Below are 15,396 nucleotides of genomic sequence, written 5' to 3'. Positions count from 1 at the left end.
AAGTTCACATATAAAGTATATTATGCTGGAATATTTTCCAGATTTTGAATAGTGTTTTCGTTCAGATTTATCTTTACATAAAAAGTGACTAAATTTCGATTACTTTTGAAACTGTGGCTATTTTTCAATTACCACCTATAAATCTGAATATTTTTGAATTTCACCCGGACTTCTTGCCCAATTAAGAGAGGCCCAGGAAGCAAATCAAATTGGTACTGGAGAATGTGTCGGTCAATACACAAATATGCAAATGCAAGAATAGATGCACAAAAATTGGAACCAATGAACGATATTGTATTTCATTGCCACCATCACTAATATAATTTCCTTAAGTTCAAAGGAAGTCTCTGTAACTCGGATACACATAGGTTTCTCTAGTCACTTCACAGAAAGTCCTAGTTGACGAAATCATCACGAGTTCTGGCGAAAAGAAATTTCTTCTTGGGATGGCTAATTGTATTGAAGCTAAAGAAGAATGAATATAAGGAAAGCGGTGGTTGAAATCAATCAATAAATGCTTGAATATAAAGAGAAAGCAGATTAAATTGATTAAATTTAAATTGATAATGAAAGGAAAAATAAGAAATAAACGTAATAACCAATGTTTCTAAGGTTGAGTAATGTGTGTTCTTTGTACAGTTCGTTGCTTATTCATACCTAATTAGTTGGATGTTCCGTGGTCATTCGTACCTAGGCTCATCATCAAGAAGGCAAAGACTTTCGCTCGATCGGTTAATTAGGCAATGTTGACCTTGACGATTCAGATTTCCTTTTTCTACTGGACTAGCTATTCGACTGATCTATGTGAAATTTCAGAGTTAAAGTGTGCGCCTTCTCCAAGTGGCTTTTCTTGTGATGGTGTCAATGAAATACAATATCCTTCGTGGTGGCGATAATGGTGATGGAGGGGAAGGAAATTTTAGGGGTGGAAAAAAAAATAAGAAGGAAGGGATAAAACGGGTTATGGGCGCTGAGGTGGCATACCACGTGTCATCTACCTCATCAAATATCAGTGCCACGTAAAATTAAATGTCCATCTTAGACAAAGTTAACGGACGAGGGGTATATTTGAACCAATAGTATAATGACAAGGGTATATTTAGACCCAAAGTATAACGAAAGGTATATTTAAACCTTCTCTCATAGTACAGAGATATATTTGGCCTTTTTCCGCATTAAAAATGAATATCACAATAGTAAGAGAGTTAAAGGAAAAAGGAGTATGAACTCAATTACGTTTTCAGTCTTACTGGTTGAGTTATTGTTGAGGAAACGATCATCTAAGTGATCATCTTCCGAATTATATAACCAAAAGGGCATTGCAATCACTCATTTAATCAAAAGCAGCACATTAAATTTGTGCATGACACGGTTCTTCTATTGAGTTTGATCAATCATCAATAACAAGCAGATTATACCTGTGGATGCTATATTCTGGAATGTGGAGTTCCCTTTCGTTGTTAGGGCAGAGTGACAGACTGAGAACAGCATCGGCTCCCATGTATTTAGGGGAGTTGGACAGCCGTTCCCCTCATCAGGACTTCATTCTTTTTCCGTTGAAACAAACACAAAAATTAGAGTACTAAAGGCTGTATCTAGAACATGATATCTGTCCTGTATATAGTCCAGATTCCGAAGAAGGTGAGAAATGTGAATTCAGCAATCAAAGAGGGACTAGGATCTTAATTGAATGAGTAGGACTAAAAGAGGAGATACAATAACTTAACAGCGTCGATGAAATGATAAGAATAAAACTCTAAAGGTTTAAATAAATTTCTAAATAACTACTTCATGTCCAACTGTCTAAGACTACTGCACATCTTGGAGGTCCATCCACAACTTGTGCAAACTATACAAAACTATTCCCTTTCACCTGAACCAATACGTATACCCACCGCAAAACAATTACCAACACGAACATTTTACACTCCAACAACAGCATTTTGGACATGTGCATGAGCATTTAGGGCACGTACACGAACACTTTGGGCATCCACATGAACATTCTGGGCACGCGCATGAACACTTTGGCAACGTGCAGGAACATTTGAGGCAGCCAGGTTTACAACATGACAAGCATTTGAGTTGCCATTTGGGCCAAAGACAACATTTTGTGCAGCTCAGTTTTGAGCAAATTAGACAATTAGGTAGTCTGCATTTAACTCGACAACAGCAGTTGGTAGAAATGGTTGTATCTGATCTCTTAGGCGGACGTAGAGTTTGTCTGATCTTTTTAAGCCTGATTTCAGTGGTCATGCACTCCATTTCTTGAATAAACCTGCAAAGGTGGCGGATGTAATCTGGGTAGAGTTCCAAGTTGCAGTGGCCTCCCCCTTTGATCCATAAGGGTTCATATGGATCCTTAGCCATTTTCCAAAGTCCATTACCATGTAGCCAATTTACAACATCATCCTCTGTGCCCTGTAAAACATTAGTAGGAACCCATCAAGATGATGCACCAATAAAACAGAGAAAGACCTTAAGTATATTTACCTTGTTTCCTTTCCTCCATATTCTAGCTGACCCATAAAGCACGAGTGTAGGAAATTTTATTCCATAGGTCATCAGAAATTATTTTTCACTGTTCTTGAGCCGAGGGTCTACCGGAAACAGCCTCTCTACTTTCCTAAGGTAGAGGTAAGGTCTGCGTACACATTACCCTCCCCAGACCCCACTTGTGGGATCCCACTGGGTATTTTTTTTTTAGGTCATCAGAAATTAAAAGGCGATTGTAGACGAGGATTTCAAATATCAATTATTCTAAACAAACAGCATGTATAATACTGTGACCTATTTTAAATAAACAGCATGTACAACCCAACATGAGCTGATAAGCATTCTGGCATGTTATTTTAAGCATGCATAAAATGTGCTTACTATAAACCTACGACATTGTGTTATCTTTTCTGTTGAGACTTGAGAGATCTTTTTGATAGGTGCCATCTATATCAACGCATTGTCCATATCTTCATTGAATAAAAATATCAAAAGCCTACAATTTTTGAATAGATATTCTGGTAATCAACTTGGCTCTTAGCAATTTGGGCAGTGCTCATTTTTATAAACTAAAAGGGTGGAATGTATGGGAAACAGACGTAGATGGGCTAATCTCCAGAAGAAGGTTCACAAATGCTGAACAGAGATGTTGTATCAGACTAATTCAACATATTGTGATCATCAGTTGACGCCATGATACTTGTACACAACTTGACTTTTATTATATCAGGTACATTTCCTTCACAAAATACTTCTGTCTCCCTCCATTTTAATCATCCTATTTTAGCTTTATGTTAGTTCTATGAGTTACATCTTCATCTATCATGCCATTTCACCAGAAGATTGAGTTAAATCTCTTGTGCTAATACAAATCCTACATTGTAACAGCAGAGAATACTTGAGAATGCACAAACTTTACCACATGGCATGCACAGAATCATAGTGAAGATGCAAACAATTCGGCTAAAAGATTCCATAGGTCCTGTAGGAAACTCTGGACCTATCAGCTTTTGATGATTCACGTGCTCTTTCCAATTTAGTATCATGATACTCTGAACCCAACAGTGCTTCTTAACTCATAATCTCTCTTGTCAAATGGCCAACTAGATAAAGCACGACTTATTGCTCTGCTGATCTTTTTCTTTTTTTTTCGTAATAAACGTGGTGCCCCACCAGCACAGGTACCGAAAAATAACTTTTAACCCACTACATTGACCACTTGGTCAGACCCTTGGGTGCTTATTGCTCCACTGATCTTAACTCTTAATCAAAAGTTAGCAGGGAACCATGAATAAGCAAAAGAGCCATAAGAGAAGAGGAACTAGGTTCAGCAACTGGGATTCTAGGAGTTCTTTTTATAGGATCAAGAAGAATAATGAAGAGACCTGAAACTAGAGTAAATAACACCGAAGCGATTAGAGAGCCTCCTCAAAAAGGACGCACATCTGTTTGCAAGTGAAAGAAAGATGTATGCTAAATTTATAATTATAAATAAACACACAGCCTAGAAGTTCTTGCCGCAAAATGCTAGAGGGAAGCAAATGGATGTGTTGGCCAACTAACCAGAGACTTTTATGTAAAGTATTAACAGTTCGGTGACTTCAAATCTGGTCGGACAAATTAATATCAATACTAAAAAATTTCAATCATCAAACATTGAATTTAGTTAGTTTAACTCCACTGGTTCATTTTTTATTATTACCATAAGATATTATGCATATGAATACTATTTCTTCCGTAGTAATCAAAATCTCCTTTCCAAACTCAATCCTTCTTAATTTATATTTAAACAGCATTATATGTTATACAGGGACAGAATCTTATCGTATAACAACAATAATGATCCAAAAGGTCTCATCCCAAAAGGATATTCTCAAGATGTCACATATGGAGATCATGAATCAAGAAAACAGAGCTTAAAAGAGAAAGAAGTTGTTCTTATATCTCTGATTGTCTTCATGGCAGAGAGGATTCTTTAGTTGAAAAGAAATAAAAGTCCATATCCATTTGTTCTCTTCTCTATATTAGTTAAATTTAATCTTACCCTCATCACTTAAAATGTCAACATTGCATAAGAAATTTAAATGTAAATGTCAACTAATGCAAAAAAAACAACAACTTACATGTATAACAAGCACAGGGCTTTTCACCTTCTGAATCTTGTTTAAATTCTGCACATGAACATAGCTGTTAGATCTTACGATAGCCCCAAGGAACATACACAAATTAATATATAAGGTATTCAAGTTGTTCCCCTAATAAATTACTCAGGCCACTGGCAAGAAAAAAAAATAATTGCAAACATTTCAGAATCATTACAAGTTTCATGAAGTGCAGCAGAATCAGCTCAAAACTTTGACTGCAACTTTTCTCTAACAACCCTTCTTCATAGGCCTACATTTTAAAGTTATTCGGTTGCTTTATTAAAAAAAACATGAGTTACTCTTCGTATCTTGAGGCAAAGGAAGCTTCCATAATTTATTCTTACAAACTAAAGCTATAGATAGAGAAGTTGCCAAAGCCAAAATGCTCAAAGACGACAACACAGTCAAAAAAAGAAAAAGACCTCAACAAGTTAATTTTTATTTCCTTGAAGGATGTTAGTTACCTTGTAAATGTCAAAGCAAAAAGTGAAGTTGGCATGGCAAAGCACACGAAGGCCTGAAAGAATGCCACTATGCAGAACCACACCTCTTAACCGTGGTAATTTAGCTGCCAAGTGTAATGTTGGGCCACTTCCGACAGATTGCCCATAGAGAATCAAATCTTCCTGGCTAATTCCATACTCTGTTTGAAGGCACTCATACACCGCTTCTATGTCCGCGTATGTATCAAATTCGCTTGGCTACATCATGCAAAAAAAAGACACTGAGAAGAAGTAACTTACCCGCACTCACATCCTTAAATTCTTACTTAAGACATACCTTCCCTGAAGATGCTCCATAGCCAGAATAGTCATATCTGCATAGTAATTGAGATGGATTACAAAAAGTGAAAATTCCGAAGGATCATTTTTTTTAAGAGTAGAGAACAACACAACTTATTAGGAAACAGGTCAAAGTATAATAGCCTATAGCAACATGAACATGAGTTGGGTAAAATGTTCAAAAATGCAACTAACCAAAAGCATTCTGGTTAAAATCAAAGATGTAAATTGATTTCTCTTAGCTTTGTCTGGCACACATGTTATACATTAGTACCTAGTTACCTACTATAATATGCAAAAGTAGCCTGATAATTTTGTACTTTTTAATACAAATGAACAGTTCAGATCAATTATCATAACCGTGTCAAACACACAAAAATGAAATTACTGGACTCTCATTGCATCCTTGATAGGCAACAGTGTGACATGTGCGTCAAACTCACCAAAGAGGAACATGTCCTATGGACACTGTATGTATATTTGAAAAAAACACATAAAAGAGCAAGATCAAAGGCAAGTCTCAGTACAAAAAAGCAATGCTTTTATTCCCTCTACAAAGTAATAGGGACCCATGTCTCTCTATCCAGACACACCACTAAAACCCTCATTTTACTTTTACATCCCATTCTGTGGGTGAAAATCTATCACGCTACATATAAGGACAAAGAAAAGCAAAAAATAATTGTAACTGTTGGAAAGGGACTAGTGATTTGTGACAACAATGAGAATTCACACGGCTCTTGCTTTTGCTTTTCCAATACTCAGTTAAAAAAGATGATAACTCACTGTCAAAATTTAACAGATCAAAAGGCACTGATGAGGAGAAAAGAAATTCAAAGGTTTATTTATTTAACAATGAAATTTTCACTGAAAACCATGAGATCAAACATGGGAGTAACAGGCAATAGAGAGATCAAAGTGTAGTAGAAATTAATAAAACTTTAAATTAGACAAATGTGAAAAAGCTTTTCTTTTCTTTTCTTCAAGTACAGAAAATGGATGGAAAAAGTGACCTTTACCATACCCCATGAGAGAGAAATACTAGGAACATAGCAAAAAAGGTGAGGAGACAAAGACCCATATCTCACAATCTAGCCCCAAAAAACAAAGAAAATAAAAATAATTTAAAAATTAAAGATTGACCCAATTTTTTACAAATCAAGCTTAAAACACTCAAGAGAGGAAACAGTAGAAAACATAAAAAAGAAGAAAAGTAAGCAGACCCCATAAGGTTGACTCTAAGATTAGCTTTAAGCTGAAGAAACAAGTCATAGAGCTGGCCCAGATCAGCAGCATTGCCATGAGAGTAAAGAACGGTGAGCTTAGCATATGGGTTTTTAAAGTAAAAAGCAACAATCTTGTTGCCTCTTTTGGTATCAACAAGAAGAACATCAAGTGAAGGGTCATCAATGGGCATATTTGATGTTGTTGAAACAGCAACAAGCTTTCCGTCGTCTCGCTTTTTCACTTGATATGTAGCTGGTGATGGAGGAAAGAAGGCAAATTTGGCTGCTAACTGAGATAAACAACAACCCATTATAAGAAAGATTTTGTTCCACCGTCACCACCCCACCAGTAGCTGAATGGTCTCTTCTGCAGACCCAACTCATGAATGCATGTGGGTATGCTGGTGTTGTTCTTCTTCTTTTTGTATGAAAGTGTAAAAGAGAGAAAAAAAAAAGGGTTCTTGAATTTGGTTGAAAATTTGTTTGGAGGAGGAGAATAGGGGAAAAGGAAAGAAGTGTGGGTAAAAGAGGGAGGTGAGTTTTCCAAGAGTTTGGACTGTTTGTTTGGCTAAATAAGTGTAAAAGATGATATCACATATATTTTGTTGGTATTCACATTTCACACAAGAAAATAAAGAGAAAGAGCGAAAAAAACAAAACAAAAGAAAGGGTGTTCGTGAAATGACTGTGTATGTGTGTACTGTATGAAAAACCGGAGACTTTGGGGGTTCGGCAGAGAGAGAAGTGTGTGTGTGTGCGTGAGAGAGTGCGTTTCTTTTGAAAGGTTTCTGATTTTTTCCTTTGGAAATAGAGAAAAAAGAAAGAGAAGAAAAAAGGGTTTTGGAGTTTTCCGGTTTTTTTTTCGGAGGTGAAGAGAGGGGGGGGGGGAGGTTTGAGGGTGTGACAAGGAGGTGGGGTCAGTATATGGCACTTAAGAATCGAGTTTGAAGGACTTATAAATGAAGTATGTCAGATTGACCAATGCGGGTTGGCAAAACTCGATGACACTTCAGACGACCGGAAAGAAATCAGTGGTCAATTAATTTTGTGACTCATTATAATTTTTGTATTTTTATATTTCAAATGTTTTTAAATTTTTTATTTTTATACGCAGATATTTGAAAAGAAAATGTAAGAGATTTTTATAGGTTTATTTTTATCTATCAAATTATAAAATATAAAAAGTTTATGTTGAATGCGTATGCAGGACTCTTCAATTATCTTATGTTAATTTTAGGCTGAATATTATGCAGATACTTAAAGTTGCCATAATTTTTTATTTAAATATTTCAATTAGGTTTTGTTCCGATTAAATATTTGCAGTATACCAAAGTATACCAAGTTGACGTATTTTGCTAACCCAAAAAAAAAAACTCAAAGCGTGTTTCGACACGCTCTCCTTACGTCCAATTAAATGGTTGATTACACTTGAAGCAGGTCAATTTAACATCTTTGTTGGACAGATTTCCATACTGCATTTTAAGTTCATCTTTCATACCAAAGTAATTTAATTGGTTAATTGTTCTACGTACAGAGCGCTTACTAGCACAAGCTTAAGGTATCTCAAGGCAGCGCATAATGTGTCTGATTGGTACTTTGGGTATACTATAGGTATTCAATCGAAACAAGGCCTAGTTAAGATGTCTAAATAAAAAATTGTGATAATTTTAGGTGTTTCTGTTATAATCTATATACGAAGAATTCTAGAAACTTAAACAATGTAAAACAGAAACGTAGAAGAATTAGAATAATATTCGAGCTCACTGAATTTATAGTGTTTCCTTAAGGAACTTAATCCCCTCCTAGTACCCGAGGTTTAGGATTATCTCCTTCCAGGATAGAACGGACAACCTCACTGGTATAACAGTACTTCAAACCCCAGCGCCGAACGAACGCAAAGGTCAGTAGCAAATCACACTTACTTTTGTTTACTTTCTATTAGAAAATAATGTAGAAGAAGACGGAGAATTCAGAATTTTTCGTAAGACAAAATTTGAGAGAATATCCTAGTATCTTCATCCAACATGTTGGGTTTAAACTAAGAAGTGCAACTCTTCCAGAAGGCCTTGCGTAAAACAGCTACTACGAAAATGGCTATTTATGTAAAATAAAACGGAAAAATAAAATCGGAGGAAAAGGTAAATTACCGTTACAAAAATGGTCATTAAATATTAATAAAATATTAATATTGATAAATAAATTTGGTTCAAAAAACTAATCAATTAATCATATTATAATCATAATCCAAAGTAGAAATTGAAGTCGAAGCCGAGGGACAACGACGACGACGCGAGACTTGCCTTCTTCTCAACTCTTTAAGAGATAGAAGAAGAGAAATTTTATATAATCCCTCCAAATATCTTTTTCTCCTCCAATATGAGACAATGCTCCTTGTATAGAAGGAAAATTCAAAATTTTATTTTTTCTCCATTTCTCATTCACATTGTATTTGAACTAAAAACCCCCAACAATCCCCCACATGAATGGGGAATGGCTATACAACGAAAATATGCACGAAAAACTATGTGATTCACAAGAAAGGATTAATCGCATCTGGATTAGTAGATTTCCTTTTGAACTTGCCGTAGTGAACTTATGTAGGATATACTCGGTTAATCGGTAGATTTGATATATTTGAATAGTCCAACGTTGGTGTATACCTAGACAACCATAAGTCACACAATTAATCTTTAACCGTCTTTGGTTCTTATTGTTGTGTTCGTTTCAGCCATGAATACCGCTTGATTTCATAAATACGTAGAGAACTGGCCTTACAGAATTTTCCTTGAAGCGGCTAATACTTCATATTACATAGGTAATTCCGAAACGTATCATCCCATAAGTACACTATTCAATATACCCCATATCAAACTTAAAAATTATTAAAAACTCCTAATGCTTTATTCTTGGTGTTGAACATTGTCCCATTACAAGAGTAGACTAAATTATTTTATTTTAGAATGTTGAACCGTCCTGATTTTTTTATATTCTTGAACCTAGATGTTGGGATCTCCAGTTTTCTAGGTAAAGTTACCGCCACAATGACTTGTCCTTGGCCATAATCTCATTTCTCTTGATGATCTCTCAATTACCTCTATAGTTAGGCCTTTTGTAAGTGGATCCGACATATTATCGGTTGGCTTCACGTAGTCAATTGTGATAATTCTCTTAGAGAGTAGTTGCCTAATGATTTTATATCTTCATCGTATATGACGAGGGATCAATATACCGAGGGATCAACATGCCCTCGAAAGGACTAATATACTCAGGGATCAACTTGCCCCTCTTCTGAAATCTCATCACACCCTTCATGGGTGAAATTCAGAGTAGAACCTTCTCACCTTCCATAAAAGTTACATCTCGAACCTTTCTATCAGCATAACTCTTCTGTCTGGATTGCGCTATGCAAAGTCGCTCTTGAATAAATTTCACTTCTTCAAAGCATCATGAACCAAATCTGCGCCCAACAATCTAGCCTCACCCGACTCAAACCAGCCAACTAGAGAACGACGTTGCCTCTCATATAAGGCCTCATACGGATCCATCTGGATGCTCTACTGGTAGTTGTTGTTGTATGCAAACTCTGCTAATGGAAGAAACTGATCTCACTGACTTTCGAAATCTATGACACATGCTCTCAACATCTGAATAGTCCGCTCGGACTGCCCATCTGTCTGAGGGTAAAATGTGGTGCTCAACTCAACCTTTGTGACCAACTCACACTGAATTACTCTCCAGAAATATGAAGTAAATCGAGTGCCTCGACTAGTGTTAATAGACACAAGAACACCATGCAAGCATGCAATCTCTCTGATGTAGATCTTAGCCAGCTGAGTGTAGGAAGTCATGACTAGAATAAAATGTGGAGACTTGGTTAGTCTGTCCACAATGACCCAAACAACGCCAAATCTCCTCAAATGTCCTTGGCAAACTAACTACAAAGTCAATAATGACGCGTTCTCACTTCCACTCCGGTATCTCAATATTATGAAGCAACCCGCCAGGTCTCTGATGCTCATACTTGACCTGCTGACAATTTAAACACTGAGCAACATATCCAACAATATCTTTCTTCATCCTCCGCCACCAATAATGTTGTTTTAAATTATGGTACATCTTCGTATCACCCGGATGGATAAAATATCGCGAACTATGAGCCTCCTCAATAATCAACTCTCTCAACCCATCTGCATTAAGAACACAAATCCCGCGAAGCCGTAATGCACAATCATCACCAATAGACACTTCCTTAGCACCACCTCGCTGCACTATGTCCTTGAGGAAAAACAAGTGGGGATCATCATATTGACGAGCCTTGATGCACTCAAACAAAGATGATTGGGATACAACACTAGCAAGAACCCTGCTAGGCTCCCATATATCCAATCTCATGAACCTGTTAACCAAAGCCTAAACATACATAGCCAAGGGCCTCTCCCCAGCTAGAATAAATATTAAAATGCACATACTCTTCCCCTTTCTACTCAAGGCGTCTTCTACCATATTGGCCTTTCCCGAATGATAAAGAATGGTGATATCATAGTCCCTCAGTAGCTCCAACCACCTCCACTGCCTCAAGTTCAAATCATTTTGCTTGAATAGATGTTGAAGACTCTGATGATCCGTATACATCTTACAAGACACGTCATATAAGTAATGCCTCCAAATCTTGAGCGCGTGTACAATATCTGCTAACTCTAAATCAAACACTGGATAGTTCTTTTCATGGGCTTCAACTGGCACGACGCGTAGGCAATCACCCTACTGCTCTGCATCAACATATACCCAATGCCAACCCACAAAGCATTACAATATATTGTTTATGACCCCGATCTTGAAGGCAGAACCAATACTGGAGCCATAGTCAAAGCTATCTTAAGCTTCTGAAAGCTCTCCTCACACTCATCCGACCACCTGAATGGAGCACCCTTCTAAGTCAACTTAGTCAATGAGGCTATAATAGATGAAAATCATTCTACGAAGCGACGATAGTAACCAGCCAAACCCAAGAAGATCTTAATCTCTATAACGGTAGAAAGTTTGGGCCAACTCTAAACTACCTCAATCTTCTTCGGGTCCACCTTGATCCCATCACTAGATACCACATGATCCAAGAATGCCACCGAGTTTAACCAAAACTTACATTTTGAGAACTTAGAATATTGTTTCTTCTCTCTCAAAGTCTGGATCACGATCCTTAAATATTGCTCATGCTCCTTCCTACTACAGGAATATACCAATATATCATCAATGAACAAAATGACAAGCGAATCCAAGTAAGGCTGGAGCACACTGTTCATCAAGTGCATAAAAGTTGTTGGGCCATTAGTCAACCCAAACGACATCACCAAAAACTCATAATGCCCATAACAAGTACGAAAGCAGTTTTAGGGATGTCCGAAGCCCTAATCTTCAATAGGTGATACCCTGATCTCAAGTCAATATTCTAGAACAGTCTAGCACCCTGTAGCTGATCAAATAAGTCATCAATGTGCGGCAATGGATACTTGTTCTTGATGGTCACCTGCCCAACTGTCGATAGTCAATATACATTCTCATATACCCATCCTCTTTCTTAACAAACAACACTGGCGCACCTTAAGGTGAAACACTAGGCCTGATGAACCCCTTATCAAACAACTCTTGTAACTGCTCCTTCAATTCCTTCAACTTCACTGGATCCATATGATACGTAGGAATAGAGATAGGCTACGTGCTCGACGCCAAAATAATATCGAAATCAATATCCCTATCGGGTGGCATGCCTAATAGGTCTGCTGGAAACACATCCAAAAACTCCTTCACTACTGGAACTGACTCAAAGGTAGGAGTATCAGCACTAACATCTCTGAAAAAGACTAAGATATGATAAACATTCCTTCTCAACCATCTGTTGAGCCTTTAGAAATGAGATCACTCTACTAGGAGTGCAACCAAGAGAGCCCTTCTACTCCAACCTCGGCACCACCAACATTACCAACTTTACGGTCTTAGCGTGATAATCAAGAATAACATGATATGGAGATAACAAATCCATACCAAAGATCACCTTAAATACACCATACCTAACAATAAAAAGTCCTGCCCCATCTCAAAGCCAAAAATAGTGACCACACATGACAGATAAACTCGATCCACCACAATATAATCACCAACATATATAGATACTTACACAGGAGCATCAAGAGAACCATGAGGCATATCCAAACAAGAAACAAAGTAGGATGACACATATGAATAAGTGGAACCAAGATCAAATAATAATAAATCATCCTTGTGGCAAACAAAAACAATACATGTAACCACTAGATCAGAAGAAACAGCCTCGGTCCTCCTTGGGAAAGCATTGAATCTGGCCTGGCCTCCACTAGACTGAGCTCCCTTCTAGGATGACCATGTCCTATATGACCTCCACCTTGAGCTGGCTGAGCGGGTGGTGTAGTAACCAGTTCGGGAACCATAGTCTTGCCTCCCTACTACGCTAGATCTCTGTGAAAACGAGGGTAATACTTCCAACATGCCCCAAATCTCCACACTCATAGCAACCTCTGACTGGGAATGACTAGGGGGCTTGAGTCGGACCTCGTGAACCAGAATAGCCACCTAGAAGAATTGGGTATTGATGAGCCTTGAACAGATTGTGTACAATGAGAACTCTGTGCTGGGAGTGCACTGAATGAAGACTACACAGAAGCTCTTTGACTGGATGGCGGTGAATTATAAGCTGGCCTGCTTAGACTGGCCTCCCAAATCGACCTCGGCCTCCAAATGAGGCACCACTAAAACTCCCTGAACATTAGGACATCTTGTCCCTAACCTACACCATCCCCATGGTCTCAATACAAATGCACTCAATATGTGTGACGACCCAATAGGTCATTTTGAGTACTAGTATTTATTTTCGAGTTTTAAAACCTCTCGTAGGTTTATTTGATGTTTCTTAGTTTGCGTGCGTGGTCTGTGTCACTTTTCGAAAATCTTTTTATATGAAATTTTGACAAAAATGAAAATTTTGACTAAAAATAAGGCTAGAGTTGATCACGGTCAACATTCTTAGTAAACGATCTCGGATCGATATTTTGACGATTATGGTAGGTGTACACATTATGATTTTGGACCACACCAGTCGGACCCGCTCAGGTCCCCGAGGGATTTATATCCACTCACGTACTTCAGGATGCTCTAGTCCGCTTAGTGAGCCTCATGGAGCGCGTGGCCTAGACCAGTGCATTTCCGGTGGAACCAGCTGTCTCTCAGGCTGGGGGAGGAGCCCAGACTCCTGCCACTCACACTCCGGAGCAGATGGCCCCCTTTATATCAGACTCCGACTGTCCAGCGATTGGAGTCATTCAACCCGTTATTGCTACACAGACCGAGGAGAGGCCCGCGATGTCTTTTGAGGGATTGATGAGGTTGGATAAGTTCACAAGCTCTTCCCTATTCATTTTAGTGGTGCATCTTCTGAGGACCCACAGGATTATTTGGACCATTTCCACGAGGTATTATGCAACATGGGTATTGTTGAGTCCAATGTAGTCGACTTTGCAGTGTTCCAGATGACCGATTACACTAAGAGGTGGCGGTGGGACTTTGAGCGGAGTAGACCAGCATATTTTCCGCCCCTCACTTGGTATTAGTTTTCATAGCTTTTTCTGGAGAAGTTTATTCCTTTCACTTTGAGAGAGGAGTACCGCAAGCAGTTCGAGTGCCTTCGGCACGGTAGCATGACTGTTACCCAGTATGAGATCCGATTTATGGACCTAGCTCACCATGTAGTTATCTTACTCCTTACCGAGAGGGAGAGAGTAAGGAGATTCATTAACGGCCTTACCTTTGGTATTAGACTGCAGATGGTCAAGGAGATAAGGGATGATATTCCTTTCCAGTGGGCGATAGAGATTGCAAGGCGGATCGAGATGATTCATATTCAGGGTAGAGAGACGGTATCTGAGAAGAGGCCTCGTCACTTTGGGGGGTTTATTGGTGCCTCATCTGGAGGCAAAAGTTCATTTGGCAGAGGCCATCCTACTAGGCCAGTTCAGTCAGCACTCTAGGCATCCCACGGTGCTTCAGGCAGTCATGATTCATATGGGTATCATCTGGAGCAGCCAGCCTACAGTGCACCTTCAGCTCCCATCAGTGCACTACCAATTCAGAGCTATCACAGTGAGTATCCGGGCCATCATGGTCTGTCTCAGCTTCAGCAATTGAGGATTTGTTATACTTGTGGAGATACGAGGCACCTTGCAAGATTTTGCCATAGGTTGCCGGTAAACATACCACAACAGAGTTTTCGTGCCATGATTCTGGCACTAGTTGCTCCATCGCCAGCTTAGCCAGCGGTGGGGGGCGGTGAGGGTCAAGCAGCTAGAGGTGGTGGCCAAGCCGTTAGAGGTGGAGGCCAGCCAGTTAGAGGTCGTCCGAGGGGCGGAGGTCAGAGTGGTGGGGCTCAACCCCTTTTTTATGAATTCTCAGCCAGACCCAAGGCAGAGTCATCTGACGCCGTCATCACAGGTATTGTTCCGGTTTTCTATAAAGATGCCTCATTTTTATTTAATCCAGGATCTACTTATTCATACGTGTCATCCTATTTTGCTTCATATCTGGTTATACCTCGTGATTCTTTGAGTGCTCATGTCTATGTGTCCACGCATGTGGAAGATTTTATTGTAGTAGATCGTGTTTATCAATCGTCTATGATTTCTATGGGGAGCTATGAGACTAGGGTAGATCTTCTACTTCTTGATA

General features: G+C 38.7%; 1 protein-coding gene across 3 annotated transcripts; it reads right to left on the bottom strand.

Moving 5' to 3' along the window:
- Positions 1-1,659: 1,659 nt before the first annotated feature.
- Positions 1,660-7,445, bottom strand: LOC107807878 (uncharacterized). Of its 3 annotated transcripts, none has more exons than XM_075246377.1 (6): positions 6,646-7,445; positions 5,421-5,457; positions 5,105-5,341; positions 4,816-4,890; positions 4,620-4,667; positions 1,660-2,421 (listed from the first exon to the last, which is right to left on the bottom strand). In XM_075246377.1, exons 1-6 carry the CDS (start codon positions 6,957-6,959, stop codon positions 1,906-1,908), a joined length of 1,227 nt encoding a protein of 408 aa, XP_075102478.1. In that variant the 5' UTR covers positions 6,960-7,445; the 3' UTR covers positions 1,660-1,905. The 3 variants fall into 3 exon arrangements, with proteins under 3 accessions (XP_075102478.1, XP_075102479.1, XP_016487818.1); XM_075246378.1 differs by lacking the exon at positions 6,646-7,445 and adding an exon at positions 5,811-6,185; XM_016632332.2 differs by lacking the exon at positions 4,816-4,890 and having other exon boundaries at positions 6,646-7,441.
- Positions 7,446-15,396: the final 7,951 nt, after the last annotated feature.

This window comes from Nicotiana tabacum, chromosome 23 (genome assembly GCF_000715075.1).
Source record: "Nicotiana tabacum cultivar K326 chromosome 23, ASM71507v2, whole genome shotgun sequence".
Classification (NCBI taxonomy): domain Eukaryota; kingdom Viridiplantae; phylum Streptophyta; class Magnoliopsida; order Solanales; family Solanaceae; genus Nicotiana; species Nicotiana tabacum.
Note: the sequence above shows the minus strand (reverse complement) of the source record. Positions and strands in the feature narration are given on the sequence as shown.